This window comes from Primulina tabacum, chromosome 4 (genome assembly GCF_025594145.1).
Source record: "Primulina tabacum isolate GXHZ01 chromosome 4, ASM2559414v2, whole genome shotgun sequence".
Classification (NCBI taxonomy): domain Eukaryota; kingdom Viridiplantae; phylum Streptophyta; class Magnoliopsida; order Lamiales; family Gesneriaceae; genus Primulina; species Primulina tabacum.
Genome location: NC_134553.1, coordinates 2,806,682 through 2,834,614, shown reverse-complemented (window position 1 = coordinate 2,834,614; position 27,933 = coordinate 2,806,682). Strand labels below are relative to the sequence as shown.

The 27,933-nt window shown below is 35.3% G+C and overlaps 6 protein-coding genes and 1 non-coding gene across 8 annotated transcripts; 2 read left to right on the top strand and 5 right to left on the bottom strand.

Annotated features, from left to right (window-relative positions):
* The first annotated feature begins 36 nt into the window (after positions 1-36).
* On the top strand, positions 37-4,281 carry LOC142542405 (very-long-chain aldehyde decarbonylase CER3-like). Its single transcript, XM_075649025.1, has 12 exons — positions 37-195; positions 394-520; positions 632-852; positions 957-1,189; positions 1,361-1,580; positions 1,881-2,008; positions 2,165-2,415; positions 2,598-2,705; positions 3,132-3,338; positions 3,448-3,558; positions 3,706-3,879; positions 4,009-4,281. Exons 1-12 carry the CDS (start codon positions 155-157, stop codon positions 4,162-4,164), a joined length of 1,977 nt encoding a protein of 658 aa, XP_075505140.1. The 5' UTR covers positions 37-154; the 3' UTR covers positions 4,165-4,281.
* On the bottom strand, positions 4,281-6,370 carry LOC142542407 (ABC transporter I family member 17-like). Of its 2 annotated transcripts, XR_012819512.1 has the most exons (5): positions 6,230-6,370; positions 5,573-5,896; positions 5,301-5,488; positions 4,808-5,220; positions 4,281-4,389 (listed from the first exon to the last, which is right to left on the bottom strand). XR_012819512.1 is itself a non-coding variant. In XM_075649028.1 (4 exons), exons 1-4 carry the CDS (start codon positions 6,243-6,245, stop codon positions 4,966-4,968), a joined length of 783 nt encoding a protein of 260 aa, XP_075505143.1. In that variant the 5' UTR covers positions 6,246-6,370; the 3' UTR covers positions 4,757-4,965. The 2 variants fall into 2 exon arrangements, 1 of the variants encoding a protein (XP_075505143.1); XM_075649028.1 differs by lacking the exon at positions 4,281-4,389 and having other exon boundaries at positions 4,757-5,220.
* Positions 6,249-10,011, bottom strand: LOC142542406 (4-coumarate:CoA ligase 1-like). The gene is made up of 5 exons (XM_075649026.1): positions 8,952-10,011; positions 8,524-8,722; positions 7,857-8,070; positions 7,654-7,756; positions 6,249-7,103 (listed from the first exon to the last, which is right to left on the bottom strand). The coding sequence occupies exons 1-5, from the start codon at positions 9,939-9,941 to the stop codon at positions 6,987-6,989; spliced, it is 1,623 nt and encodes a 540-aa protein (XP_075505141.1). The 5' UTR covers positions 9,942-10,011; the 3' UTR covers positions 6,249-6,986.
* A 1,722-nt stretch (positions 10,012-11,733) lies between these two features.
* Positions 11,734-13,525, bottom strand: LOC142541419 (inositol polyphosphate multikinase beta-like). Its single transcript, XM_075647954.1, has 2 exons — positions 13,495-13,525; positions 11,734-12,866 (listed from the first exon to the last, which is right to left on the bottom strand). The coding sequence occupies exon 2, from the start codon at positions 12,846-12,848 to the stop codon at positions 11,967-11,969; it is 882 nt and encodes a 293-aa protein (XP_075504069.1). The 5' UTR covers positions 12,849-12,866; positions 13,495-13,525; the 3' UTR covers positions 11,734-11,966.
* Positions 13,526-18,739: 5,214 nt separating this feature from the next.
* On the bottom strand, positions 18,740-18,821 carry TRNAS-AGA (transfer RNA serine (anticodon AGA)). The gene has a single exon. It is a non-coding gene; the product is annotated as a tRNA-Ser (tRNA).
* A 360-nt stretch (positions 18,822-19,181) lies between these two features.
* On the bottom strand, positions 19,182-23,379 carry LOC142541330 (uncharacterized). Its single transcript, XM_075647879.1, has 5 exons — positions 23,330-23,379; positions 21,411-21,657; positions 19,876-20,820; positions 19,623-19,784; positions 19,182-19,534 (listed from the first exon to the last, which is right to left on the bottom strand). The coding sequence occupies exons 1-5, from the start codon at positions 23,377-23,379 to the stop codon at positions 19,316-19,318; spliced, it is 1,623 nt and encodes a 540-aa protein (XP_075503994.1). The 3' UTR covers positions 19,182-19,315.
* Positions 23,380-24,070: 691 nt separating this feature from the next.
* On the top strand, positions 24,071-27,668 carry LOC142542404 (chromophore lyase CRL, chloroplastic-like). Its single transcript, XM_075649024.1, has 9 exons — positions 24,071-24,312; positions 24,377-24,426; positions 24,886-24,946; positions 25,049-25,084; positions 25,289-25,339; positions 26,136-26,228; positions 27,060-27,164; positions 27,266-27,358; positions 27,445-27,668. Exons 1-9 carry the CDS (start codon positions 24,133-24,135, stop codon positions 27,580-27,582), a joined length of 807 nt encoding a protein of 268 aa, XP_075505139.1. The 5' UTR covers positions 24,071-24,132; the 3' UTR covers positions 27,583-27,668.
* Positions 27,669-27,933: the final 265 nt, after the last annotated feature.

Below are 27,933 nucleotides of genomic sequence, written 5' to 3'. Positions count from 1 at the left end.
GACTAGTTAGAGCTAGACTCACGCATGCATAAACTCTTTTTTAGAAAGTCTGAATGCGAACTAAAATTGGTCTAAGCAGCCCCCTCTCTAGATGACACCTATGTACCCGAAACATGATGGCTAACTTTTGCCCATCACATTCACATGCTTGAATATGGTTGTTGGATCCAGTAAACTGAGGAAAATATTAACAGTGTATTTTTTGGTTCCTCTCTCTCTATATGTATATATAGCTTGGTATCGTTCTTCTTTCTGACAGTTGAAGGGTCACTCAGAGGTCATAAACAGTTTTTTTTTTAATATATGTATATGTATTGGTATCTTTCTTCTTTCTGACAGTTGAAGGGTTCACTCAGAGGTCATAAACAGTTTTTTTTATATATGTATATGTAGAAAACAAGAAATGGTTGAGAAAGAAAAAGAGGGAAAGATGTCATCAGAAAAAGAAAGAGTTTGCAGTCCAAGTAAAAGGGATGCTCCATTTTTTTCTTGGCCATGGGAGAATTTGAATAATTTCAAGGCAAGTACTTCAAAGCCCAATTTTTCGTTGAGTGAAAAAATGTTAAATTTGGTGTCTAATATTTCCAAAAGTATAAAGTCTGATTGTTTGTCAATTTTGTTCTCGAAACAGTATTTGTTATATGGACCTTTAATAGCAAAAGTCCTGTATTCTATCTACAAAGATGAAATCAAGAAAGGTGCTTGGTGCTTGCATATTCTTATCTTGTTTGAACACAGAGCACTTGTTCATCAGCTATGGAGCACTTACAGTAGCATGCTTTTCCTTAATCGGACGCGGCAAATCGACCAACGAGGCGTGGATTTTAAACAAATCGATGCGGAGTGGCATTGGTTCGACTTCGTTTTCTTTAAGATTTCTATTTTCGGGGGGGCTTTTTTTATACAATTTTTGTGCTTGTCGAAGACTTCAAGTTTCTTGATAATTTGTGTGACAGGGATAATTTTCTGATTCTTCAAGCTATTCTGGCTTCATTGGTGTACTTGAGTTTCCCTTCCTTGGCCAGTCTTCCCGTTTGGAACACAAAGGGCGTACTATGTTGCCTGATTCTCCACATTGGAATATCGGAGCCATTGTTTTATTGGATGCACAGATTATTACATTCCCCCACTTTGTTTCAACGGTACCATTGGCTGCATCATAGCTCTAAAATTAATCATCCTTTCACAGGTACAAAGTAACAACGGCCCTCTTCACTAGTACTAACATCCAACCACATAGGATTATCGTGTTAGTTTACTATTCGTATTTCACCCTTGTTAGATTAGATTTTGCATTTGCCGCAAAAGAAAATGTAAAACTTTTTATTGTTTCATATGTATTTCGTTCTTGGTGATGCAGCGGGGCATACAACATTCTTGGAGCAGCTTTTACTATGTATAATTGTAGGGATTCCGACTTTGGGAACTGCCTTTCTTGGTTATGGATCGATAACTATGATGTACGGTTATCTTTTGCTGTTCGATTTTCTTCGATGTTTGGGGCATTGCAATGTTGAAGTGTTTCCCCATGGCCTTTTCGAGACCATCCCTATTCTAAAGTACTTGATCTACACACCAACGTAAGTTCTTATTCTATGTTTTGATTGAGAAAAAAGAAATAACTAAATTATATGAAGTGTCTAAATTGTATCCCTCTAAAAATTTCAAATATCAATTTATTGGGGCTTTACAAGTATCTAGTATCGAAGCAAGTATGTGTGTGTGTGTTCTTCAACACAATTATTTTCACGCAGTTTTAATTGGCATTAGTTCAGTTATTGTGTTCGCATGTGTGTGAATAATTGTTATCCATGGGCTAATTTTGAAGTTATGCCTCTGTTTGGTTTTCTTGATAAAGTATCAGCTCATTGACTCTGCAGATACCACAGCCTTCATCACAAGGAGATGAGGTCTAATTTTTGCCTCTTTATGCCTCTTTATGATAAGTTATGGAATACAATGCACGCAAATTATTGGGCTTTTCATCAAGAAATATGTTCCAGGACAAGTGAGTTTCCTCTAAATTATAGAGTTGTTTCATGACAAATTTTTTTATAAATTCTCTCTGAATATAGTTAGTAGTTATAAATTTATTAACTTTTGCATACATTAATCCACGCTGTGGTCTTTAACCGTTGTTTATGCTTGTGACGCCATGGCACAGGTAGCAGGGTACCGGATTTTGTGTTTCTAGCACACGTTGTAGATGTGATCTCAGCAATGCACGCACCCTTTGTTTTCCGATCATTTAGCTCGATACCTTTCAGTAACAAACTCTTCTTGTTTCCGTTGTGGCCTTATACATTTTTGGTGATGCTTGTCATGTGGGCCAAGTCAAAGACTTTCTTGTGTAGCTTCTACCATCTCAGAGGGAAACTGCACCAAACTTGGGCAGTGCCAAGATTCGGTTTTCAGGTATCTTTTTATGGGTCAAATCTTCTACTAAATTTGGTACTCTGTATTGTACTTCATCTAGTCCACATATTGGATGATACAGAGCAAATGAATGATATAATGCAATATGTAGCCGAGAGATTTGAAATGAACCTTGTATTCGCCTCAATGAATCATGAAGTTTTCGGTGATAAATTTTGCAGTATTTCCTACCTTTTGCTGCAAAAGGCATCAATAACCAAATTGAAGATGCTATCCTCACGGCTGATAAGCTTGGTGTTAAAGTCATCAGCCTTGCTGCATTAAACAAGGTAACATTTGTTTGCTTTTACTTTTCATGTAAGAGGCAGATTAATATTGGGCAAATGTAGCAGCTATGGCGCACTTTGCCTTACCCGAAGCCAGCTACTGCCGATACCAGGAAATATAATCACCAGTAACTTTGCAACAAAAATCTTTATATAGCTTAATAGCCCAAGCACTTTATTTTGATTGTTATGGGGTTCCTTACAGAAAGTTGTCTCATGCCCCTGAGTATTCTCACCTTACCCACGTGTGGGTTCCAGATACATGTACCTTTTACTCAAAGGTCGTTCGACCTTTTCCCGAGAGTATGGCATGGGTTATTTCAGCACCGTCGCATTTGGTGCTCGAAGATTTGCTCTGCACACATACAAGGCAATCATTACTACCGAATATTGTGGTTATTTTCCTAATTAAATGAATGAAAATTCCAGAATGAAGGTCTGAATGGAGGTGGAACACTATTTACTTCAAAGCATCCCGATCTTAAAGTCAGAGTGGTTCATGGAAACACCTTGACGGCTGCAGTGATCCTGCGTGAGATTCCTCGAGACGTTGATGAGGTTTTCTTAACAGGGGCGACCTCTAAACTTGGCAGGGCCATCACCCTTTATCTTGCTCAACGCAAGGTTAAAGTTCTGGTATGCAAAACATTACAAAATTTTCGTACCATCTTATTCTGAACTGTAATATGATCAAATATCATATGAAGCTCATGAAAGAATTCATGAAAACATCCGATTTATGCAGATGTTAACATTGTCGATTGAGAGATTCACAAAGATTCAGAAAGAATTACCTGCGGACTGCCAAAAATACTTAGTACAGGTTACCAAGTATCAAGCAGCTAAGAACTGTAAGGTAAACATTTTTGGTCGTTTATGCATGCATTCTGCTTCAAGACTATGGTACATAACAACGAACCATCTGAAATGTATCTCGAAATCCATCAAGCTATACGAACACAACCAAGCCAAATGCAAATGTTGAATCATGCATTTTGTGCAGACATGGATCATCGGCAAATGGGCAACGCCACGTGAACAGTATTGGGCTCCATCAGGAACACATTTCCACCAGTTTGTAGTTCCACCCGTTATTCCATTCAGGAGAGACTGCACATACGGGATGCTTGCAGCAATGAGACTTCCCGACGAAGTCGAGGGACTGGGATCGTGTGAGGTATTTAACTACACTCTGCGTAGTTAGTTAAAAAAAATTAAATTTAGATTGTAAACAGGGGGTCTTTTGCGTACGATTCGACGTAAAAATCGAGCCTTGTTTCTAACTTTATGCATTTATTTATTGTAGTATACATTGGGACGAGGCATAGTTCATGCTTGCCATGCGGGTGGGCTGGTTCACTTTCTTGAAGGGTGGGAACACCATGAAGTTGGAGCTATCAATGTTGATCAGATTGATATCGTGTGGAAGGCTGCACTCAAGCATGGACTCAAGCCGGTGTAGTCTCCATGTACACTGCAAATGCACAAGTAATTTTACTAAATGATTTGTATGAGATTTCATATTTAACCAAATTTGATAACAAAGTGGAAAAAAAAAGGGGTCATGTTTGGTTTTGTATTCTGCTATTCACGTAACATTTATGTTAAAGAATGTCATTTATTTATTTTGCTTTTTCAAGGATATAATTTTCACTATACATATTTGGTTTTGGAGAATGAGAATGTGCTAAATTATTGAATTTTTTTAATAGTCCTTTTGATGTTTTAAACATTTAAAATGTTGTATTATATTTTGAAATTTAAATGCAATACAAGAATATTATATTCTAGAGAGTGGTGAAAAGTTAAACCAAAATTTTATGTTAACTCATACGGTTGAAAAAGTAGTCTTAGGCAAACAAATGAAAATTAGGATGTGAAGTTTGGATAACTGGTAGAATTCTTTCGGGAAAGGCTGTAAATAATTTTTTCCTTTTTTTCTCCGATTCTTCAGTTTTCATTTGGATAGGTTATAATCGTTAATTAGATAGGCACAGGATTAAATATTGTTACTTTATTACAATATTTTTGTAATCTCATTTTGTGCAGTAGATTCTTTAATTTGGTTGCCAGTCCTCAGCAACTTAGACCAAATGATGTTCAACAAACTAACAACAGTGGCTCAATGCTTACTATCCGATGCACTTATTGTAGATATGCAAACACAACACATAACAAACAACCATAACACTTACCCCCAACACAAGAACTAGAGATGCAATCATTAAATCGAAACAGAGGTGAAAATTTTGAGAAGCTAGAGTTATGGGCTAAGCTGGAGGAACTTCTGTCCCATCGGATGCTTAGTCTCAGAGAGACGATTTGGTTCTAGAATCTCTACTATCTTGCCATCTACAAGAAGCCCGACCAAGTCTGCAATCCTTTGTATCTGTTTGATGCTGTGAGAGACCATGATAATCGTCATTCCTCGATCTTCCTTCAGCTTCACCAGAACATCTTCTATGTTTTGAGTTGATATTGGATCCAACGCACTCGTTGGTTCATCCAGCAGCAAAACCTTCACACAACACGGATACGAAACTTAAACCACACAATGACTTTAAAAAATGATAAAGAAATTTGTTTTAGGTATGCAACCTCTGGTTCGTTGGCCAAGGTTCGGGCGAGAGACACCCTTTGAGCTTGACCCACAGATAACTCTGCACCAGTCTTGTGGAAGAAAGATGAATCCAGGTCTGCAAGAGCCAGTAATTTGTACACCTCCTCCTCACTCAACTTCTTCCCTTTTAAACTCGGCCCGTAGCGTATGTTATCCGCAACTGTACCTGCAAACCAATATGCCCTTTGCTTGTACGAGATCCCTATCCTCGAGAAAATAAACAAGGATATGCCAAAAGACGGCATTTTACCTTCAAACAAAGCTGGAAGCTGGAACAGCATACCGACTTTCCGACGAAGGTCGAGGACATCTAGCTCACAGATATCTGCACCATCAAGAAACACGGAGCCAGAAGGGGGCTCCCATAACCGATTAAGGGCCCGCAAGAAGGTTGACTTTCCGCTGCCACTCGGCCCGATTACGCCGAATATAACTCCTTTGGGGATGTCCACATTGACTTTGTTTAGTATGAGTTGATTATTATAAGACACTTTCGTGAGATCTCTAACCTCAAACTTTGAATCGATCGCACGACCCTTTTCAGGTTTCACCGATAGTAGGTATTCTTGTGCTCCTTCGAAGATCATAAATGGCAAAGCGCAATCAAGATCAGTTCAAATTTCATATTTCTGATAACATCAACATGCATATCCTTAAATAAATCTGAAAATCATCGCAAAACGGAAGATCCATACACCATTCATATACGCATACAAGAAATGAAACTGTTTCATCAAATGTAAGCAAAAATTATTTAAGTTCATTTAAAACATAGTACTTTTGAAAAATTACGCATAAAATTTCATGTACTGGAATTACGTAATGATAAATCTTGCAACAACAGGCCAAGAAACATATTTATATCGAAAGGCAAACCGAAAATCTTCGAGCTTAGATATGGTCTAACCTTCAAAATCCTCCATTGCTAAAAGTCTCACATGGACATAGGATGAGCAAAAAGAACTAAATCAGCTGGCATGTGCTGTGGCGGGTAGCCATTCATTTCATCCAAGTTTAAACCTTCCCCAGGTATAATATAGATGCCGGCTCGTATATGAGTTTGAGCTTATCGAAAGGCCATTCTTTCCATTTGACCTCGAATAATATATACGATGTACGTAAATTATAAGTGTCTATCATATTATATAATCAGTAATAATCATTTAACAGTTCATTATCTCTACGTTTATCACGTAATGACATTTTTGTGGTTCCAGTCAACTTCTTTTATTTAAGTCTTTTTCTGTTTCCAGTCAACTTCTTTTTATTAAGTCTTTTTCTGTTTCCAGTCAACTTATTTTTTACTGTCAAGCTCTTAATTAAGTAATTTTTTCCTTTTTTTCTCGAAATAATATGTACAAGTTTTTTGTCGAGTAATGCTTCATCATTATTGGTCAAAATACTGTGCTTTTCCGTACCTTAAGATCCTTTTATGCCATTCTTTACTTGGCAAATTATTATTAAGAAAAATGATCTAAAACGGCAAGGAACTGCACGTGAACCGCTGCAATAACTAAATTCAAGAAAGTCGTATCGATTCCAGAATTTAAACCCCTTACACATAAATTTACAAGCATGTAATTAATTTCCCAAATGGGTACTTTCAAAAATATTGCAGATGGAGTAATTAAAGTAATTCTTCTGAAAATGTGTGTTTTATATGTTTAATTAACTTCAGCTGCTAATCTTGCTCTGAGATCCTTTCTCAATATTTTGCCTGATGGAGACTTGGGAACCGCATCGATGAAAAATACGCGATTTATTCTCTTGTAGAATATCACCTAAACCAAACAATATATATTATATCAATTATATATATTTTTTCGTATATAACTTACACTTATATAATTGAATTTTATGAGAAAGAATTATAAAAAAAAAATCGAAATTCAGAAAATAAAAAATTAGTTTTCCCTTTTTTTAAAAAAAAAAATCGTTTTAATCCCACGATACAATAGATTAAATAAAATCAACAAAGCTAAAAGTGGGCTTATAATAAAGATACATTTTGCTGAATAATTTTTTTATAAAAAAAATATTTACTTTGCTCTTAGAATTAGTTCACCTTATGTCGTGTGATTTATTTTAGACTACATTCTCTTAGAAATTTAATGAACATGTGAAGTCTAATTAGGATTTAGATAATCTGCTGTGGATGAACCTGTGATGTGTTCTTTTTACACGAGATGATCAGATGTTCTTCTCGTTACGTTTGACAATTTTTCAAATTTATCTGAGGTCAATCAGATGATCAATCGATCATCTCGTGTAAAACGTACGCAACACATAATGATGTTTTCAGTCACAAAGGATCCAAATCCGTCTAATTACCTGTTTAGAAATAAACTGTTTAATCTCGTCCTCCGAAATGACCGATCCATTTGATCTCACAACAAAGGCGACCGGAACTTCTCCCGCGGCCTCATCTTTCATGCTGCAAATTCAAATAAACCCCAAATTTGCTTATCAACTCTACTTCTTCATAAATATAATGCACGTAATATATATATATATATAACATAGTAATGACTTACGGGACGACGGCCGCGTCGGAAATGCAAGGGTGGTTGAGGAGTATCGCTTCGAGTTCGGCTGGTGCCACTTGAAATCCTTTGTACTTAATTATTTCTTTCAATCGATCGACGATAAACAATTCATCGTCCGCATCGATGAACCCGATGTCGCCTGTGTGTAGCCATCCCTCTTTATCTATTGTCTTCTGGGTAGATTCCGGATCATTCAAATACCCTGTATTGTTATTAATTCAAACCGTCGATAATTATCTAATTTTTTTAAAGAAAAAAACTGACACAGGACGTTCAATTATTTGAATGTCCCACACATTTTCTCATGTGAGTGGGCGTTAGTAGATGCTCTTGTCGCATCTAGTTTTTTAGATTGAACGATATCCCACATAAAAGAATATTAAAACAATTAATGGGATTGAGTAAAAATATATATCACCAACCCATTTTAAAGTAAAGTTTGTGGGGGCAACTGAAGTATGTCATTTATATTGGTGGTGGTGGTCATTGGAGGTTGCACAAAGGCAAATGAGACCTTTTTCCCGGATCTTGCTATGATTTGCGGGTTGGATTTTTTTATTTTACTATAGTTGTATCGTCACAAAATAACAGTAAGCATATTATATAAAATAGAATGAATTAAGAATTTTTTAAAATGTAGAGGACTGGACCGGACCTTTCATGATTTGATCGCCTCTGATGCAGATTTCACCAGGCTGGTCGCGTCCTAGAGAAAGTCCGGTCTCCGTGTCGACTATTTTCATCTCAGCATTTCTAACCACTGTGCCGCATGCGCCGGATTTTATCTCGAACGCTTCTTTTGCAAATGCTAAGCACATCGCCAGCACCGGCCCAGCTTCCGTCATTCCATAACCCTGCATGCACCACCATTTTCATTTGTTTTTTTGGAGATTTATCTATAAAATCTCGCCAATAATTTTTTAAAAATGAACTTTTATACATTTGCGGAGCTGACTCTTGAGAGTTATGATTAAACTCAGGTTTTTCTGAATGGAGTTGCAGTCCAAATTTTTTGGAAAATCGAATATGTTAAATAATTAATGGTTATTGCTGACAAGTAAACCAAGGAACCAACGTACGTACCTGCCCAAGTTTCGCGCTCACAAACTTTATCCTCACAGCATCCTCCAACTCCCTCCCCAGCGGCGCTGCACCGGACATCACCGTCCGTACCGACGAAAGATCGTATCTATCCACCACGGGACTCTTAACAATCGCCAAAACAATCGGCGGCACGAAGGGCCCAATCGTCACTTTGTACTTCTGCATCAGCCCCAAAAAGGGGACGATGTCAAACTTCTTCATGATCAAAATGGCGGCCCCAACCCGCAACCCGCAGAGCAAAACGGAGTTCAAAGAGTAAATGTGAAACAAAGGCATCACACAGAGCATAACATCCTCGCTGTGTATGTACAAATTCGGGTTCTCCCCGTCAACTTGCTGGGCCACGCTGGTCACCAGACCTTTATGTGTCAGCATCACGCCCTTCGGGAGCCCGGTCGTTCCGGAGGAGTACGGCAGAGCCACCACGTCGTCTGGGTGTATCTTCACTGCCGGCATGTCCCTTTCATCGGCGGAAGTTAATTCCGAGAAGTGGTGACACCCCTCTGCTAGCGGCGAGTCAATGCACATCACCTTGATCCCATAATCCAGCGCGTAGTCTCGGACTTTATCCACGTAACACGCTTGTGTAATAATAAGCTTGGCATTCGAGGCCTTGACTTGCTTTAAAACCTCGGCAGGAGTGAAAAATGGATTCGCCATCGTGGATACGGCCCCAATATACGAAGCACCTAAAAACGCGAACACAAAATGGGGTGTATTAGGGAGCAAGAGCATGATCGTATCGCCTTGATTGATCCCGAGCTTGCTGAGGCCACTCCCGATTTTTCGGGACGTAAGCTCGACTTCCTCGTAGGTGTAAACCTCGTCCGTCGAGCCATCAATAAGGCACGGTCGCGTACTAAATTTGGAAATGTTTTCGAAACAGTAGGAGTGCAACGGGAGATGTTTTGGGATGTAGATATCCGGGAGCTTCGATCGGAAAATTATCTCTTCTTGCTTGGTCTCCATATTTCTAGAAATGAAGGAATTCTTGGGTGTCAACTATTTTCTTTTAGAGTTGAACCTAAGTAGGAAACGTCGTGAGTTAGGGGTATAAATATTAATTTGGCATTGGGCAAGGGTTGGTAAAAATCAGGGAGTTGGTTGGAATTTTGGGTTGTTCAAGGGTAGATTAGGGGATTTTGTTTTGTTGGGATTTGAGTATAGAATCTGTAAAGAATAGTTGGTGAGAAGAAGTGGAGGTGCGTTTGAGGTAGACCGTAGATAATATATATTTTTAGTATCTGAATTATCTCTTTTATGTATAGACGTGTAATATATTATCTGTGTGCCTGATTGGTTGAATTTATAACTTTGTCTGTATATTATTGCAATACATATTAAAATTTGTATAAAACATGGTCGAGGTTGAAGATTTGTTTGACCTTTGGTGTGGACATTTTCCGACATGTGATCGATCGATATACCTACCAAGAAAAGCTACGGGAGCGGTTGTTGACGGCGACGTCTTAACTCACCTACTGCAACGACGTCGTATAGCACATAGCTCGTGGACGGTACCGACGATGGTATCAGGACATTGCTCGTTTTCTGCACTTTATCGTGTATATTTAATTAAAGTAGCAATATTTTCATATCGTTATTTAAATTTATTATTTTTTGGCGAATAAATTAATGTGACATATCATTTAATTATCAAAAAAGAAAAGAAAAGGAACTCTGAGTTATTCCAATATATAGTAATAATACTATTTGAATTGAATTAAACTACATTTTGGTACTGTTTGGTTCATGGTATGGGATATATAGTACAATGATAAGTAATACTCTGTAATAATAAAATAAATAGAAAATGATAGTTAATATAGAGTTTGATTTGATTGATTTGTTTGATTAAATTTGAGATAATATGATATTATCATTTTGTTTTTGTTGAAAATATTAATAGAATATTAATAATATTATTTATTAAGGGTAATATCGTATTTTTATATTATTGATTTGATTGATGTGAGATAAATAATTACGAATTTGATTGATGTGAGATAAATGATTAATAATATGATTGATCGAGATAAATAATACTTGTACAGAACAAGTGGTAAGATATGACTATTTATATTAATACTGAGAAGTACTCGAGACAAACGGTGTCTTTGTGTATTAATTAAAGTCCTTATGACGAATTTATATAAAATTTTAATAGCAGACATCATGTTTATTTTTCTATGCTCTAATTTGTTCTTTAAAATGAATTTTATCGGATCAATAAACTTCTTCCGACGTTTTCTCCTTTTTTTGAACCTAACACACACGTTTATCATTAATGAGAAAGAACAAAAACAAAACGTTAGAGTAAGTCTTTTAAGAGACGGTCTCACGAATCTTTATCTATGAGACGAGTCAACCCTACCGATACTCACAATAAAAATAATATTTTAGCATAAAAAGTAATACATTTTCATGGATGACCCAAATAAGAGATCTATCTCACAAAATACGACCCGTGAGATCGTCTCACACAAGTTTTTGTCATTCTATTACATATCAACATTTCCGATAATATATTTAAATCCAAATTGAAAATTAAAAAAGATTTAAATATCTTATACACGTAAATAATCTAAACCATATATAAGTGAACTTTCCATGTCAATATCTTAATTAGTATGTAACACACCCATCTTGAAACAATTTTAATATACACAAAAATATTTTGAGATGATCGGACAAATCAATTTTTGTGTGAGATGAATATTCTATTTGATTCCCTCGCAATATCTCAAATTCAAAATCAAAAAAGAACAAATAGCTAATCAACTCACACTAAACATTCTTGATCGATACACGATCTATGATTAAAATCTACTAGTAAGAGTTGTGGACAATTCACTCAAACTTCAAAAATGGCCAGGCGTAGTCTTCGCAAAATTGTTGCACAAATTTTACTTATATAAAAATTACATACTGGTATCATTTTATTGAAACAACTGTCATCGTTCGATGCTCTATCGTTTCACACAGCATGGCCTGTTAATTTAAGTCGCACCCATTTTCAGTGGGGACGATGGAAGTACACTCTTCGGGAGTAGTAAGAATCTCAGAGATGATCTTTATCAAAGAGCAGACTCCCCCCAAGAAGTTGTGATCAATAACACCCTCTCCGTCGAAAACATGCGCAAAATCAATAATCTTGATTTCTGCCCGTGGATTCTTCCCATCTCTCGCAAGCTCGTTTTCAAACATCATCAGAATCGAGCTAGAATAAAAATGATACATGGTTTGGTCCTCAAACCATGCCTTCAACTCCAGCAACTGCGATAGGATACCCGAGGAACCACCATAGATAATCAAAGCGAAAGAGCAATCCGGTTTTGAATCCCAAGAGTTTGAAGAAACAAACTTTTTTAGAAGCAAGTTAACTTTACCTGCTGAAAGAGACTGGACAGACTTCCTATCCGGTTTCCACACCCCAGATTGTCCACTACCGTAAATTTGCAAACCCGATAGCCGGAATCCAAGCGAAAGGCTTGAAGTTTCTCTATCTTTCTCCAAACACTTTTGGATATAATCCTCTGGTGCCTGTGGAACCCATGTTCTTGAACCAATCTTAATGTCCATTACTGATGGATTTATCCGACCGAAGTTCAGGTCTTGTAAAACAAGATGAGGTTTCAATCCAGATCCATCGGATGCCTCAACTAGTTGAGTACCATGGAAGTTGGGGAAGAATTTGCGGATATGGTCTGGAATCTTCGTGTTCGAAGAGAATGAAGCATAGAAAGTAACTTCATTCGATCCACGTCCATCGGCTTGGAGAGGCTTGTAGAAAAGGCCTGAATCATCAATAAGGGGCCCTAGCTTCCCATCACCAGCACAGTGTCCTGCAACCTGGTCCTTCGGGATTTTGAGCATGCTGCGCTACTCGACGATCTAACACGAAATATGACCTTTTCAACTTTGTCGATAAATCCATATATAATAATATATAGAGAAAATCATTGTTTCGATCTTAAATTCTTACCCATAAACAAGCATCCTCGCGTCAAATTAACAGACTACAATGAAATTTTGCCTACAATTTTCTCGAACCTTTTGAAATGGTCAACTATATTGCTTTAAACTATTTACAAATTACAATCAAATATTGGCTTTCCATATTCATCAAGAAAAATTACAAAACAACAATAGCTTAAAAATTCAAGACACTACACGGGACACCACTAATCTATTTTCGGCTCTAAAAATGACAAAGTGGTCGGCAGTTCGATTTTCATTATGTTTCAATAAAAAACGAGGGACAAAACAACTCACGGAGGACTACAATTCCCATTTCTTAAAATATTCGAATGGTCTAAACAAAGAAAATCTCTTTTATCATTACTCATGTACAAACAAAAGCAAAATCCCCCATTAATCCGTAATGAGGATAAAAATCAAAATTTCAGAAGCATTTAGAGCAGATATCTTTCATGCGAAAAAAGACCCACAAAATATTAAACTCGATAATAAAATACCACACCATTATACAATTCTTTCATCGTTTTGCAACAAGTGTTACCTTCTTGTTTCTGCAAAGTCGGAGTCGCTTATTCGTTCCAATGATGTTTAAATCATCAACATATACAGCAATAATTACGCATCCGGATGTTGTTTTCTTAATGAAAACACAAGGGCATATTGAATTATTTACATATCCCTTTTTCATCAAGTGATCACTTAGTCGATTATACCACATTCGACCTGATTGCTTTAACCCATATAATGATCTTTGTAATTTCACAGAATAACATTCCCTGGGTTTTGAACTTTGTGCTTCAGGCATCTTAAATCCTTCAGGGATTTTCATATATATATTACTATCAAGTGATCCATATAAGTAAGCTGTAACAACATCCATAAGACGCATTTCTAAATTTTCAGATACCGCCAAGCTAATCAAATACCGAAACGTAATTGCATCCATCACAGGAGAATACGTTTCTTCATAATCAATTCCAGGCCTTTGAGAAAAACCTTGTGCAACAAGTCGAGCTTTATATCTTACTATTTCATTTTTCTCATTTCGCTTTCGAATAAAAACCCATTTGTATCCAACAGGTTTTACACCTTCAGGTGTAAGGACTATAGGTCCAAAAACATTACGTTTATTTAGCGAATTTAATTCAACCTGGATGGCATCTTTCCATTTTATCCAATCCTGCCGATTTTTACATTCACCAAAAGATTTTGGTTCATGATCTTCGTTATCATTTATGATGTCGATTGCCACATTATAAGAAAATATATCATCAATTTCATCTATATCTTTTCGGTTCCATATTTTTCCAGTATTAATATAATTGATAGAGATTTCATGATTCTCGTCAGTTTGTGGTTCTGACAGAACATTTTCATCATCATGTGTTTCTTCAGGAACACCATTCTCTATTTTGTGATCATCATGTGTTTCTTCAGAAACGTCATTCTCTATTTTGTGATCATCGTGTTTCTCTATGAATTTTCTTTTTCGAGGATTTTTATCATTGGAACCGACTGGCCTTCCACGCTTCAGGCGTTTAATGACATCATGAGTATCTTCCATTTGTTTCTTTGGAATTTCAATTCGAGCAGGGGCATTTGCAGCATGTATATATGATTTAGTTACCCCTTTTGTGTCTGCAAATGCATCTGGTATTTGATTTGCTATTCTTTGTAAGTGTACAATTTGTTGTACATCTTTTTCACATTGTTTTGTTCTTGGATCCAGATGTAACAATGATGATACATACCATGTAATTTCTTTTTCGGTATGTTTCTGTTCTCCCCCTAACATTGGAAAGATTTCCTCATTAAAATGACAATCAGCAAAACGTGCTGTGAACACGTCGCCTGTCTGAGGTTCAATATATCGAATGATTGATGGACTATCATAACCGATATAAATTCCAACCTTTCTTTGAGGTCCCATTTTCTTTCGTTGCGGTGGTGCAATAGGCACATACACCATACATCCAAAAATTCTCAGATGAGAAATGTCTGGTTCTTTACCAAATGCAAGCTGTAATGGGGAGTATTTATGATATGCACTTGGTCTGATGCGAATTAATGAAGCAGCGTGTAAAATTGCATGTCCTCATATAGAAATAGGGAGCTTTGTTTTCATTATCATTGGTCTAGCAATCATTTGCAGACGTTTAATCAATGATTCAGCCAATCCATTCTGTGTATGTACATGAGCAACAGGATGCTCAACAATGATTCCCATAGACATACAATAATCATTGAAAGTTTGGGAAGTAAATTCACCAGCATTATCAAGTCTAATTTTCTTGATTGTATAATCGGGAAATTGATTCCTCAATTTTATTATTTGAGCAAGTAATCTTGCAAATGCAACATTTCGAGTTGATAATAAACATACATGTGACCATCTGCTGGAGGCATCAATCAATACCATAAAGTATCTGAATGGTCCACATGGTGGATGGATTGGTCCACAAATATCACCCTGAATACGTTCAAGAAACATTGGTGATTCAGTTTGGATTTTGACTGGTGATGGTCTTATAATAAGTTTTCCAAGAGAACATGCTTTACATTGAAACTTATTATTCTGAAAGATCTTCTGGTCTTTCAGTGGATGACCATGTGTATTTTCTATAATTCTTCGCATCATTGTTGAACCAGGATGTCCCAATCGATCATGCCAATTGGATAATATCGAAGAATTATCAACTACCATGTTTGATTCAATGGGACTTATATGTGTATAATGCAATCCAGTAGGGAGCATTGGTAGTTTTTCAATCACATATTTCTTTCCTGATTTATATGTGATAAGACACATATATTTCTCATTCCCTTCATTCATTGTTTGAGTATCATACCCATGGGAATATATATCATTAAAACTCAACAAATTTCTTTTCGATTGTGGTGAATATAAAGCATCATTGATCAAAAATTTTGTACCATTAGGTAACAAAAATTGTGCTTTACCACATCCTTTAATCAAGTCTACAGGACCTGATATTGTATTCACCGTTGTTTTTGTTGGTTTTAGTTCCAAGAAATATCTTTTATCTCGGAGGATAGTGTGCGTTGTACCACTGTCGGGTATGCAAACTTCAGCTTTGCTCATAGCATTTTCCATATTTGAACTTCAAAAAAATATGCAATGAAATAAATTACTTGCAATATATATTTAAATATAACACAAATCATAATTATACAATAAAACATTATTCTATGAATACATGAAAAATAGATTATTGTACATTTATATTCTACCATTATATTGTTCATTTTCAGAGAAATCGTTGAGAAAATCTGCAGCATCAATATTGTTCATTTCTATCCCACCAACATATTGATCATTTCCAGAGAAATCATTCATAAAATCACCAGCATCAAAATGAGTTAAATCACTCAAACGGTCACTGCGTTCAGTGAAGTTGGTCTCCTTTTCTTTCCCCTTTAATGATTCTTTATAAAGTTTACAAAGGTGCTCAGGGGCTCGACAAACTTTGGACCAATGTCCTGGAGTACCACATCTGTAACAAGAACTTTCATATCTTTTTGAGTGCTTCTCATTAACACTTGTATTCTCATGATGCCTTTTCTGTGGATGGTTTGGGACGTTCTTTTGAGATGAGTTATAAAAATAACTATCTCGATTATTTTCAAAACCACGGCCTTGACCACGACCACGACCAATTCCACGTCCACGTCCACGTCCACGTCCACGACCTCGACCTCGACCTCGACCAAAACCTTGTCTTTGAATTTGATTTTGGTTTCCAGGTTTAAATTCATTTTTACTTACAACATTTACTTCTGGAAATGCTGTTGATCCAGTGGGTCGGGACTGATGATTTCTCATTAATAGCTCGTTGTTTTTTTCCGCCACAAGAAGACAGGCGATGAGTTCAGAATATCTCGCGAATCCACGTACTCTATATTGTTGCTGTAGAGTAATATTTGATGCATGAAACGTGGAAAATATTTTTTCAAGCATCTCAGATTCTGTGACCTCATGTCCACAAAATTTTAATTGCGAGATTATTCTATACATCGCCGAATTGTAATCACTGACTTTTTTAAAGTCTTGGAATCTCAATGTATTCCATTCATCCCGGGCGGTCGGAAGTATAACTTCTCTTATATGTTCGAATCTTTCTTTTAATCCCTTCCACAAAGCCATGGGATTTTTTTCAGTCAGATATTCACATTTCAATCCATCGTCGAGATGTCGACGCAAAAATATCATGGCTCTTGCCTTTTCTTGTGACGTGCATATGCCATTTTCTTTAATGGTCTCGCTTAGACCCAATGACTCAAGATGCATTTCTACATCTAGAGTCCATGGCATATAATTCTTTCCTGTGATGTCGAGCGCAACAAATTCGAGCTTTGTTAAATTTGACATGGTGGTACTAAAAAATTACGATGCATTTTATTAGTTAATAATTATTGCAATACAAAGTAACGGATAAACAACAAGTACAAGTATTTGTAAAAATAAAGAAAACACACGAGGAGGATATTCTCCGATAAATAAAAGACTCGTGAGTATGATAACCAAAATAATTAAAAATAACATTGAGAAAGTCATCTTCTTTTTTCTTCGAAAAATTTGATGATGAATAATTTTTAGAGAAGAAGAGAAAGTTGGAGTGATGGAATGTGTTTGTGAGATCATATTTATAGGGCAAAAAATAGCCGTTGTTTACCATTTATGACCGTTGGGGTACAAAAAAAATAAAGGTATGTATTTGTATAATTTTATGATAATAATATGATATATATAATATTAGACATGTTTAAATAATCATGTATATCATATCATAATATTATAGTGAGTGTCATAATTTATTTTGTTTAAAAACCTTATAGGCTTTTATACTTGTCGTATCCCTTACCGGGAGTGTGGGATGTCGTCTTAACATCCTCCCAGGATTTATAACAAGTTTATGAAAAATTTATTTTTATTATTTCTAATAATAACATTATATTGTATATTAAATAAATACACAATAAATAAATAACATTAAAATAAATATAATTATTTTTGTTACCTTTTTCTTCTGTTTGGAGCTTGGAAAAGTATGTAGGACTTTTAGAGCTTCGTGCTGATAACGTGTTGTGAAAAAGTAAAAATTTATGGTAAAAAGTAAAAATCTCAAACTCTCAAAATTTACCAAACTACACACTTTATAATATTTTTCTCTCTACTCAATTGTGATTTTTTTCACAAATGAGAGATCTATTTATAGGAAATCTTTACAAATAATCCAAAAATAAAATACATCATTACCTACATCATCACACACTAATTTTCAATATTTACAACTCTTATTTTCAACATTCAAATATTCAACATTCAAATATTCAATACTCACATTTTAAATATATTTTTCAACAGTTAAAAAATTTTTTGAAACTTGGATACGAAATTTGAGAATTTTAGCCCTTAAAAAGTGTAACGATGTGCTTGTCCTTAATATCAACAATAGCTGTCTACGACCGCACATTACTCATTTTTTACTTTTTCTTTTGTGAATTATATATGAAACAATGGAAGATGTAAAATAAAAAATAAAAAAAATAGGAATTTAAATTATAATTTAGTTCCACGTTACTTTTTTTTAAAAGAAAAAGTTTAAACATCTGAAATCTTATACATTTTTATATTATTATCATTAATTAATTGGTCATTATTAAAGGCGTGTTTTACGAAATTACTTTGCCACCTGAATGTAAATGTTTAAAAAACGGAAAAAGGAGCACTCAGTCAGTAAGGAAAAGATTCAAAAGGAGAAACACGTGGGCGGCAGGATTCGAACCTGCGCGGGCAGAGCCCACATGATTTCTAGTCATGCCCGATAACCACTCCGGCACGTCCACTACTTTTGAAAATGCAGAGTTATCTGTTAAAATATATACCTTTTATATTTACGAGTTAAAAAGGATTCCTAATTACAATTGGAAATCTTATAAACTTTGAGATTATCAGGTTGAGGGGCTTGTAAACAGGTTTAACATATCATAATCATAGTTCTTGACTGTTTTTAATTGACTTCCGTTGAATTTATATATGTGGCTTTAATTTGTTTGAAGATGAAAGAGATGAAGTATGGGCTTAGTTTATACTTTATAGGAAGAAATATTAGTCATATGTAGTATATGAAACATAATTTAATAATAAATCTCCTAATGAATTATAGCAATGACAAGATTATTCGACACAATTCAAGCAACAAAATGTACTAATTAATAATACATACGCGTGTATCTTATTATGATCGACACTGTAATACAAAATACATCACATAATTATTATATATATGAACCAATAAAACATAAAATCGTAAGAGTTAATTAAGGTACAAGTGAAGTGATCATGAATCAGCAAGCAAGATGTTAAAGAGTCCCATGACTCCTGCATGTCTTCTTGCACTGTTGTATTTAGATACGAGAGTCAGAGTTTCCCCATCACTAATTTTGACAGAGCCTCGTTTCGGGTAACAGGTCGACATTCCCACAACGTAGCCAGCTTCGTTTCCAGCTTTATGTCCTGTCCCGTATTTTGTAGTGGACTTACATATATCTCTTCCTCCCTGGATCCATTTATTGCTAAATTAATTAACAACCTTATAAACTAGTAAATTATATATCATTGAGATTTGAAACTACCGTAATACGTACCTGTCCATAGAGGGCAATACTCTCGCCTCCTACATGCAGGTGCCCAACTCCATATACTAGATTGCCGCCTTTTGGTAAAGTAAAACTCACGGATTTCGTATCAGTGCAACAATTCTTATCCAAAAGACTAGTGTTGGAGCAAGATTTCACTTGATACTCAACCTATTCGATATATAATACATACATACATTCATTAGAATCTTTTCGACAATTCATGTTCATCAAGAACTTTCTTTTTTAGTTGCTTGATTACCTGACAATCATGCCGATAAACGATCCCTTGTGAACTGTTGGCTTTTGTCACAATATCTGTTACATCAAGAACAAAGACTCTGACCGGCACGATGGACGTATCCCAATCCAAATACCTCACCGTATATTTCAAATAATAGGTTCTATTCCCACCCTGGTGCCCTCCCTTCAACCTGCATCTACTCCCATCAAGGCAACAGCTCAAGCCGCCGTAGTAATCCGGAGGCAAGGGTAGACCGTTTTCGTCCCTCGTCATGTTGTACAGGTCGCATGTACACTCGAGACATCCTACTTTATCCACCACCCCTCGAGTGTCGATAGCGTGCACATTGAGCAACCATTTCTCTTCGTACCCCGCGGGAGCATCCGACGGGTTGCCGGACACGATCCCGTAAGGATCCGGGACGTGGCTCAGGGTCTTTCGTGTCTCAGACCCGGATCCAAAGTACTGAATTAGAAAATTTCCGCTGCACACTCCGCTGATGTTTCCGAAAATCGGTGGGAGGCTGGCGTTAAGGGTGGGTTGGTAGTATTTTATAAGGATCCAATGATGCAGATAAAGTTGGTAGAGAGGGACGGACTTGCCATCTTGGTCGACTAGTTCGGCGTCAAAGCTCTTGATGGCGACGTGGCCTTGGGGGAAATCGATGGCCAGGTAGTTTTTGTTGGAGACCATGCCTGGTTCCAACTCGATTTTTGGTGAGAGGTACACTTTGGTTTTGACTGCATTTTTGGTTTTGGCTTGTGAGTTATGTGCCGAAGCTAGGAGAAGGAGAAGAAGAAGGATGGGCAGGTATGGCGGCAACCGGGATTTTGACAAGTTGACCATTGCACATGCAAGTTGAGCTAGGATGATGAACTCTGCAGAAATAGAAGAAAACTTACCAAGCGTAGCAGGAGCGTCCAATTCATACACAGGTATCAAATGGGGTTTATACTTCGGGTGCTATATATAGACAATTTTTTGTTTTATATTATTCGATTCTACCTCGAATTTTTATATGTAAATTTTATAATATAGTTGACCATATTATAATATTCTTCTTAATTTCTAGTAGGAAAGTGTCCCGGGAAATTTCTTGCCGGCTACACTTAATTCTAAACAACCCTTGAGCTTCGTAAAATGGGAATATATAATATAATAATGTTTATCTAAGCTTATGTTAGCTTTGCGTTTTAATCAAGTAGTCAACTTAGGATGAAATGTCATTAACATTATTTTAATTTTAAATGTTAAATTCCGTTTCATTTGACCTTGATTTGTGTATCGGATCTTTTGGATACCCTATAATTATTCAAAAATATTATTGGATTGCTTTCAAATTCGATGGCTTTTTGTGCCCAATTATTACGATATTCATCTGCTTTTCTGAAAAATATATCAAAGTTTTTTTTTTTTTTTAAAGAGAACTTGTAACTTTATTGAGGTAAATCATCCTTTACAAGTTGCACTAACCAAAAAAAAAACTCGTCATTCATCCAGACAGACGGAAGACGGGAGTAAGAAACAAAACTGGCTAAATGATGGGCTACTACGTTAGCCGACCTGTAAACATGGGAGAACTCCGAGATTGCAAGATTTTTGAGGCGTTCTCTAATATCAGTAGCACAAATACCAACATATCCAAGATCCTCCTGAGTGGCTGTGACTGCTTGCACTGCCAGTAAATAGTCTGTTTCTACTAAAACGTTACTGAAATTCTTCTCAGCTAGAAGTTTTACCCCTTCAAGGACCGCTAGAACTTCTCCATGGACCACCGAAATTGGCTGAGAGATCCTCTTCCTGAAAAATATATCAAAGTTTTTACAATAAACAATATGGATGTTGTTTCAGATTTTTTTTTATGAAGAGATCCTATTTAATGGATAGCTATATAATTATTAATTTCAGCGATGTTTATACAATATTTAATTTGACCTTTGATTTAAATAAATCTTTTTTTTTTTGTTTTTGAATTTTTTCTTGTCTAACTTTGTGGAGAAACCCTTAATTTTTCGAGGTAAAAAAAGAAATGATACAATATTTCTCTATAAAAAATACGAATCGAAGGAGCCTTTGACCCACAACAGATAGAAGATGATTTACGAGGAAACTATTGTGAGATTTAATATTGTGGATATTAATATTTTTTGAATTATACGTAATTTATGATTCTTCGAGGAATTGTCTGTCAAATAGATGTTGCATAGACAAGATAATAGTCCATTAAGAATTATTAGTTCAATTTTTTTTTAAATTAATTAATTTTTAAGAAACAACGTTATTTTAAAAAAATAAATAAATACAACATGTTGTTAAGTCACTTGTTTTCTTTAATTTTACAACATGTTATTAATATCTAATTGTATAATTTAAATTGATGATTTTAAATTATCATTTCATGTATTATAGTAATACATCGCGTGACATTGATGAGAATATAACATTAATTATATAAATTCGACGCGGTAATTATTATTATTTTTTAAATAAGTCCACAAAACATATTTCACGCCTTTAATAAATTGTACACGTACGCATCATGTGCAACAACTGTTACTTATTTTGTTAACCAAATCGAATTTCTTCTTACCAAGCATTGATCACTTCTATAGTTCGTTATATTTAACGATATTTGTATGCTAAATGTCAGGGATCACGATTCTTCCATGTTAATAAAGAGTAGGTCTCTTGTGAGACGGTCTCACGAATCTTTATATGTGCGACGGGTTAACTCTGTTCATATTCACAATAAAAAGTAATACTCTTAGCATAAAAAATAATATTTTTTCATGGATGACCCAAATAAGATATATGTCTCACAAAATACGACCCGTGAGACCGTCTCACACAAGTTTTTGTCGTTTATAAATATAAGCGTTCATATACACTTGTTGAGTGTTTATACTAATTTTTAAAAAAATAAAAAAAATTATATTATTTCAAATTTTAGAGGCATCAAACCCTCGTGTGAAATATAAAAAATTCACACTCGTCTTTTGTGAAAATTAAGGAGACATATTAGATTTTAATATTTTTTTCGTAAAAGTTGCGCAAACATCTTTGAACCAACTGGAAATAATAAAGTCAAATTCGGGCAATACAATAATTTATCTTGTGCGCGTGACAAATTTGCAGTGAAGCTACCGAACACTTGATAAGTTTGAAATTAACAAAAGCAGGGAAATTTACTTAATTGCATGTTCTCCACACTCCAAGAAATATGCTTTTTACACTATGTGATCTTTGCAACCACGAAACAGATCCACGGAAAATCCGAGGGGGAATAAGGTCAATTGCGATTGTTCATTTAAATTTATGGCATTCGTTGATTATTTATTTAATATGAGATTATCAATTTTTACTTTAAAAAAATGTGGTCAAATGGAGATCATTTTTAAACTCAATTTTTTTTGTGTAGGATTATCGACCCAAATATCAAATGTCATGTTAATTTAGACAATTCATGCATTACCCTTTCAAAGAAGTTAGATTACCATGTTTGAAACTCAGAGGGCCGAACATGACTTAATGTCTTGGGCCGAAGCGTATGGATCCAACATTTCTACAATAGCCTGAAAGTTCTATTGGGTCGAAGCATATGGATCCAAGAATGGACCAAACACCAGGCTTGAGAGTCAAGTGGGACACTACTAAAACCCAGATGAACGAGCCACGACTATACAAACATTCGCAAATTTCTAGCTTTCAATTTTCTGCACTTTGTTCATGTTTGTTTAAAGCTTATTTCAATTTCCAACTTACATTTTCATTTGTTAAATTTGTAAAAATATCCATCCAAATTTTTAATGCCTCAGACATGTGTTATCGCCATTTGAACCATTTATGTTTACTTTTCCAATATTGAAAAATACAATATTAATCGCAACATAAAAATACAATATTAATATAAAAATACAATATTAATATACAGAGCATCCGTACTTTGTAAGCACGGATGCTCATCCATGTGGGAGATGGATAATGTTCCACTTCACTCTAATACGTGTTTACGAAATACGGATTAAAGTAATTTTGTAAAATTATTTTATTTTTGAAATATTTTTTTATTTTTAAATTAATAAAAAAAAAACCGAACTGGAGGGGTAAAAGTAATGCAATGATTGATGCACAGTTTAAGAGATAAATTGATAATTACAAGAACTTTGGGGTCCAAAGTGTAATACCTTTTAATAAAAAAAGTACAAAATATTAATTTTATATTTTCTGAAAATTGGATGGTGAATGAGCAATGTGTGGATTGAGTAGCGGTATACTATGTGCACTGGCTCGGCTTCGGGCTCCGACTCCGACTCAAACGGGTGGAACAAAGCTCGCGGTGTGGTGCTGAAAGCTCTAGTATTGATCGGCGGCGCTTTATTGCTAAAGCGCGTCACCAAGTCTACCACGCGCTGGGACCATACTCGCATCGTCGCCGACTCTCTCGTCGGTGAGAAGGTAGATTTCTTGATACTCTTTTTCTGCGATTGAGTTCTATTAATTTTTTTTTCATATTTGTTAGTTTTCGAGGGAGCAAGCATCGAGAGACCCGGAAAATTACTTCAATATAAGGTACTGTTTGTTTTCAACCACGAAAATTTACTCTAGCAGCGTTTTAAACGCTTCATTGGTGAGATGAGGTTTGATTAATTGACATATGCTTTGTATTTTTGTTTGTGTTGATGCTCGAATTTTCTTTACCGTTTTGTGAAATTGGTGATAATATCACTGTTGAAGCTTGAAACTTTCAGATATGGTTGTTTATGTTTGACAGCTCGAGAATTTGGGAAGTCGGAATCGGAATTAATGAAAAACCAACTGAAATTTCGATAAATGTTTTCTGGTTTTGAATGTTAGTTTGCCATTTAGTGCTTCCAAGTTCTGGTCAGTTTAAAAGCTTCTTATTCACAAATTCGTTTTAAAATGGGGCATCTTTTAGTGTAAATATAATTTGAAAGAATTTTTATTTTCTTCTTCTTTTTCTTCATCAAAAGATGTTAAATCTCTTTGACTTCATATTTAATTTTGCAGATGGCTTTCATGCCCTGCTACAGAAATGGTGGATGGTTCAAAGATTTTATATTTTGAACAGGTGAGAATTTCTGAAGTCATCTTCAATAAGCTTTGGTTTTTGCTTGGATTAATATTTCATTTGCATAATTGGCCTTTTTTAAACTCAATTTTCTGTGATTAGGCATTCTGGAGGACTCCTCACAAACCTTTTCGGCAGGTACCTGGCATGGTGTCATTTTCTTCATGCTGTTCCTAATTCCTTTATATCTCCAGTTCTTCTTGGTTCTGAAACTATGATAAGATAATGACATTTTATTTATTTTCTTACGTCTTTTGAATAGTTGACATTATAATTGCTAGGATGCCTATGTTCCGAAGCCTATTACTTTCTTTCATTTATATGTGCATTCTCTGGATGCAGAGATTTTTCATGGTTAAACCGTGTTCAAAGGAGATGAAATGTGACGTTGAGGTCAGCTTCAAGTCTGTGTTTCACTTAATTTTGGGATGTTACCTTTTAAAATTGATATGCAACTTTACCAGCATTCTTGTAGATTAACTCTTAAATACTGTATTAATATGGTACAGCATACAAATTCTTGAATAAAAATTAAGAATTTTCCATCATAATATATATTCCATGCAGATATTTTAGAAAGGGGTGCTTTATATTGATCTTTTGTGTGAGGATGTTTTTCGGAGAACGAAATATTACTGAGAAGAATGATTCTCCCTTACAATTTATGCAGTCTTAATTTAACACGATTATGGTCATGAAACAATTATTAATGACCCAAAATTAAGGATCTCTTTGGTTTATCATGCATTAAGAATATGATCAAACTGTCCGTGTTATAATGCTTTGACCTTGTTACCTATATTATTTATTTGACCTGTAGGCATACTCTTGTGATTTCTCATCCGAGAGTGATGGTTGTTTCATATTTTTTCAATATGTCAAATAGTAAATGTGTTTATCACAACAGTCCTACACACTCAAATTATGGGTAAGCGACTACAGATAACGTATTGGATTTTGTATGTCACGCTGTGGGATTACCTATTTTTTGTTTTTTTGTTTTTGTCTCAGTTTCTTCTGTTTTTTTGTTTTTGTCTCAGTTTCTTCTTATACTTTGTCTTCAATAGTTAAAATTGAGTGGTTGTAGAATCTTAGGACCTTTCAAAAGTCAATCTTGTATTTCTTCTTTCTTTTCTCCCTGAAGCGAAGTTGTGATATTTTGATATTGACATCCCTGCTCAATGAACAGCTGAGTACGTATGCAATCAGGGATGCAGAAGAGTACAGGAACTTCTGTGATCGATCAAAGGAACAACGGCCGCAACCTGATGAAGTTATTGGAGTAAGCTTTGTTTACTATTAGAATGTGAACTTAAAAGAGTAGTTGTGATTGATTCTATTTTATCTTTGCTTCCTCTTACTTTTGGCTCAAAGAACTTATCCATTATAACTTGTGTGCTATTATTGTATATTTGGGCACTATTTAGTTCATGAGATAGGATGAAATATGATGAAATATAGGGATGATAATCAATAATTATAGATAACAAAATGATTTATAACTCTAACCAGCGTAGAAGCTGAGCTAAGCGAATGAAAAAATATGTGTAATTAATTAACGTCTCTTCCTTCCCATCAAACCGTGCCTTGGTGGATAGAAAGCCTTCTATCATCGTGTTTGATAAAGATAGAATCTTCTGGTTGCATATTCCTTTCTCGCTGCGTTTTCCTTTTGTTTTGATGAAGGGGTGTACATTTACGATAGCTTTGAACTGAATCACTAGTTGGTGACAAGGGGTGTACATTTACGATTGCTTTGAACTGAATCACTAGTTGGCGACATTGACATTTAGCAGACAGAAAGAGCGAAGTAATAGTCTCAAATAATAGAAAGTAAGCCCAAATATCACACAAGATTAGGCTATAAGATTACTTTTGTTTTAGGTACAGCATATTCTAAAAGAAAATGAGATTGGTTAATTCTCCAATGATAAAGTTTTTTCTCACATATTAATGGCATTAGATTACAGTGGATATGGCCAGTCAAACTGCCAAATGTCTGAGTCGAGGTCTCAAAGGGCAGAAGTGATGCTATATCAAAGGCAATTAGGTTTTGTGGCAGAACATGTTAGACAAGGACATTTTTGGACAATAACTTCAACTTTAACTGTAGGACATTGCTGAGCATCTGACAACCATTCATCTGAAACGTTGTGAACGAGGGAAACATTGCTTATACGAAGGATCTACTCCAGGAGACGGATTTCCCAATACCTGGGTATGTCTACTGTCTCTCTCTTGAATCGATAAACCTGCATCAGGTTTTCGTAACCGTAGAATTTGACACGCTAAGGAATTAATATGTCCAAAATATTGCAGAATGGTGCTTCATTCTGCACCTCAGAACTCGCTGTGTCGAAAAATAATGAAATACACAAATGGGACAAAGGATACGATGAAGATGGGAACCAAGTTGGTTTTGACTCTACAAAATATTCTTTCTTAAAGTCTTTTAGTACTTTTAGTAATTTAGAATATTCTTTTCCCTTGTTTTTCAGGTTTGGGGTGTTAAGGGTGGCCCGTACGTGTTTAAACCCGCGCCATCCTCGAGTTTTAGTGACCCTTTTGCCCCTTTAACTTTTCCTAAATTCTCGGAGAAAAAGATAGAAGGATCATTTGTTCTACAAGAGTCATGATGGTTTCTTTTATCAGTTCTTAAATGAATCCTGTTGTGCAAATAACTTACTGTAAATTTTTTCGAAATGCCAGATTATTTCGAGTATTTATTTTCTCGTCTCATAATTCTTCTGTGTGTTTGTATAGCAAATAGATTACCCTTTAAAATATACAAGTAACGGCTGAAACTCAAAATGAAACTAACCCATTTTGTTCCATAGATCACGAGTTATAGATCAAATATATGTTTGCATACATTTTGTTTTGAAAATTTTGATTTCCTTCCTATGTTATTTAGTATTTTTTTATAATAATAAATAGTAAAATTTAAACATATTCTATAAAATTAAATATGCATTAGAGTTATATTA